Raw genomic sequence first — 3,737 nt, 5'->3', positions numbered from 1 at the left:
GGGAGGGGAGAGAGTGAGGGAGAGAGAGGGGGGTGTGGGAGGGGAGGGGGGAGGACAGAGATGGGGAGTTAGGGGAGGTGAGAGATGGAGAAGTACGGAGGGGCCTCTCTGTGCATACACGACGAGTTTCTGGTGTGATCTGGTCACCCTGGGGTGGACAGACTTAATCCTGCCCACACACATTCCCTCCTCCCAACGGGAATCTCCAGTCAGGCCACTGGGAACAGGGCTGTCGGATCTACCCATTTCCTGTCTCCAGCAGCTCTACCCCTCTGGATCCGTTCTCCCCGGCCTTGCCCGGAAACCTGCAGGGATCGGGGTCGTTCTCCCACGTACCAATCCCGTTCTCTTTCAGGTAGGCTGCCAGGCCCTGTGCTTGGTACTCCGGATCATTCTCCCTCTTCCAGTTCTGGAAATCCTCACAGCTGATTCCCTGGTGTTGTGGCTCCCACTGGGAAAGGACAGGAATGGTTAGGGAATGGCTGGAGCGAGACTGTTACAGAGACAGAGAGAGCGAAAGGGGAGAGCGCGCAAAAGGGGAGACAGAGCGAAAGAGAGAGACGGGGGGTGCAAAAGAGGGAGGGCGCAAGAGACAGTTAAAAAAAGATTGAAAGAGAGACAGTGTAAAAGAGGAAAGAGCGCGTGATAGAGAAGGGAGAGCATGCACGAAAGGGAAGGAGGGAGAGCGAGTGTGAAACAGAGAGAGAGCATGAAACAGAGAGAGGGAGGACAAAGGCAGAGCTAAACAGAGAGAGAGCACAAGAGAAAGGCAGTGAGAAAGAGAGACAGCAAAATAGGAGAGTGTGAGGGCGAGAGATTGGCAATGCCAAATGACCCGTATTAGGCACAAAATCATGTGAATGGATAGACATATGAACCAGCATAGTCAAACACACCATCACTAAACAGGACACAATCTAACTATCGCCCTTTGACGTTCAGTGGTGTTGCCATCACTCAATCCCCTGCCCCCCCACTATCAACATCCTGGGGGTTCCCATTGACCAGAAACTGACCATGGACCAGCCCCACATAAACACAGGGGCTACAGGAGCAGGTCAGAGGCTGGGAATCCTGCAGCGAGTCACTCCCCTCCTGTCCCCCCCCACCCCAATCGACCCAGCACAAGTCAGGAGGGTGATGGGATACTCCCCACTTGCCCTGGATGGGGGGCAGCTCCGACAACACTCGAGAAGCTCGACACCATCCAGGGACAGAGCAGCTCCCCTCTCCCGCTCGATTGGCACCGCATACACAAACACCCGCTCCCCGCCCCCACCGCTCAGGCACAGCCGCAGCAGTGTGTACCATCTACAAGATGCCCTGCAGGGACTCACCGAGGCTCCTCAGGCAGCACCTTCCAAACCCCCCACTGCCCCTCTACCATCTAGAAGGACAAGGGGGGGTGCAGCAGATACATGGGAACACCAGCCCCCTGCCAGTTCCCCTCCTCCAAGCCCACTCCCGATCCCGACTTGGAAATATATCGGCCATGTGTGGCTGGGTCCGAATCCCTGGAATTCCCTCCGAGAGGGACATTGTGGGTCTACCCTACAGCATGTGCGACTGCAGCGGTTCAAGGGGGCAGCTCACATACCCCACCTCCTCAAGGGGGGCAATTAGGGACAGAGCAATAAATGCTGGAGCCAGCCCAGCCCTTCCGAGTAGATGAATAGGAGCGGGAGAAGGCCATTCAGCCCCTTGAAGGCTGATCTGCTTGCAGTCCCGTCTCCACCTTCCTGGTGGGTCACGTAGTACATTTAAAATGGTGCTGTTTGGGGAAGATGCCTCCAAAGACGTAAAAGCTCAGAGACAGAGATATATATTAAAATAAAATTCTTCCTCGCCTCTAAACAGGACAGCACAGTTTTCACATAAACAAGGTTCCCCTAGCTCTGGGATAAACGCCCTCCTGGCACCCAACCCTCAGGATCTGAGCAAGATCAGCCTCTCCTTCTCCCAAACCCCCAGCCTGCACAACGTCTCCCTCATGGCACAAACTCAAGGGGAGGCAACAGCTGAGTGGTGCCGACGCGGGACTATGAATCCAGAAACTCAGCTGACCTTCTGGGGGACCTGGGGTTCGAGTCCCACCCAGGGCAGCAGGTGGAGTTTGAGTTCAGTGAAACGAAAACCTGCAGCCTATCGCTGACCTTGTGAATCCGTTGCCAATCGCTGGGAAAGCCCGACTGGTCCGCCAACGTCCTTTAGGGGAAGGAAACTGCCATCCTACGCATGTGACTCCAGGCCCGCAGCCAATGTCGTCAAGTGCTCCCTGAAGGAAGCCACTCAGCTGCACCAATCGCGGCAAAATCTCAAAAAAGGAACGAGACTGGACAGATGACCTGGCATCAAGAACGGCACACGCAGCCCTGTTGACCCTGCGAACTCCTCCTCTCTAACGTCTCGGGGCGGCGGGGGGGGGGGGGGGGGAGCTAGTGCTAAAAGTAAATTGGGAGAGCTGTCTCGCAGACTAGCCAGCGTAGCCCCCTATGAGATGCGCTGCAGAAATTCGCCCAAAGATCCTTGGACAGCACTTTCCGAACTACGAATGAATTAAAATACAAACCCCTTCATCCCTGGATGGAGTGGGGGGGGACTGGCCAAGCTGGCCTTGTCCGAGCCACCTCCTGGAGACCAAAACTGGGTGGAGTCTCAACGAGGCTGTGTACAACTGTAGCAAGACATTCCGACTTTTTCTAAAATACCTTCTGGGCACCATTTATTGCCCCATCCCTAATTGCCCCAGAGGGCAGTTGAAAGTCAACCACATTTGCTGTGTGGGTCTGGAGTCACATGTAGGTCAGACCAGGTAAGGACAGCAGTTTCCTTCCCTAAAGGGACATGAATGAACCAGATGGGATTTTCCTGACAAGAGATTCACAGCCATCATTAGATTCTTAATTCCACATATTTTTATGGAATTCAGATTCCACCACCTGCTGTGGCGGGATTCAGACCTGGGTCCCCAGGACGTTAGCTGGATTAACAGTGATAAGACCACGAGGCCGTTACCTCCCCCTAAACACCGGGATCTCACCTGCCCTTCCCAGTAACTGGCCATCTCTAACCGGCAGTGATTTGTGTTGTAGTACACCCAGATCCCTCTGCACCGCAGAGTTCCCGTCACATCTCCGCGTCAACGAGCAGTGACAGCAGATGCTGTCCCTGCCCCCACCCCTTCCCTGAGGCCCTGACCCTCCCCCCCTCCCCTCCCACGCCCCACCCCGACTCACCGGCCTCCTACACTCGAAGCAGAAGCTGCCTTTGCACTGCGGGCACATCACTTTGCTCTGGTTCCCGTCATAAATGAACCCGTTCGAGCACTGTGAGAAGGAGAGATGCCCATCAGCGGGAGACCTTTCGCATTTCAGCACCTGCTCCCCCCACCTCCTGCCCCGAGTCTCTGTCGAACCACGGCGGCTAATCCCTCCCCACCACCCACGCCGAGCTCCGTCAGCCCGTGAGGTACCTACGTGAGTGCACCACTTAAAGTTGGGGTCCTTCATCAGTGTCCGCTCCGTCAGCTTCTTGTGGAAGAGGTTGTAGACGTCAACATCCAGGCAGTCCCGCAACTAGGCCCCGCAGGGAGAGCGAGCACAGGGTGGTGGGGGAGGTGGGAGAGCCAGAGAGAGGGGGAGAGAAAGACAGAGAGAGACAGGCAGAGAAAGAGAACAGAGAGAGAGAGAAAGAGAAAGAGAACAGAGAGAGAGAAAGAGAACAGAGAGAGAGAGAAC

At 55.7% G+C, this 3,737-nt stretch overlaps 1 protein-coding gene across 2 annotated transcripts in view; it reads right to left on the bottom strand.

The window, feature by feature from the left end:
• LOC109926160 (E3 ubiquitin-protein ligase RNF31) overlaps positions 1 to 3,737 on the bottom strand; it is a 14,944-nt gene that overhangs the window by 8,402 nt on the left and 2,805 nt on the right. The window contains exons 2-4 of one of the 2 annotated variants that reach the window (XM_048619236.1): positions 3,477 to 3,575; positions 3,237 to 3,326; positions 337 to 451 (exon numbers count right to left, since the gene is read on the bottom strand). In XM_048619236.1, the coding sequence (XP_048475193.1) occupies positions 337 to 451; positions 3,237 to 3,326; positions 3,477 to 3,575 (304 nt within the window). Of the gene's footprint in view, positions 1 to 336; positions 494 to 3,236; positions 3,327 to 3,476; positions 3,576 to 3,737 lie in introns of both variants that reach the window. The other variant, XM_048619235.1, reaches the window with a different exon arrangement.

The sequence above is a fragment of the Rhincodon typus genome, chromosome 42 (assembly GCF_021869965.1).
Source record: "Rhincodon typus isolate 14 chromosome 42, sRhiTyp1.1, whole genome shotgun sequence".
Lineage (NCBI taxonomy): Eukaryota > Metazoa > Chordata > Chondrichthyes > Orectolobiformes > Rhincodontidae > Rhincodon > Rhincodon typus.
This window is presented reverse-complemented; position numbering and strand designations above follow the sequence as displayed.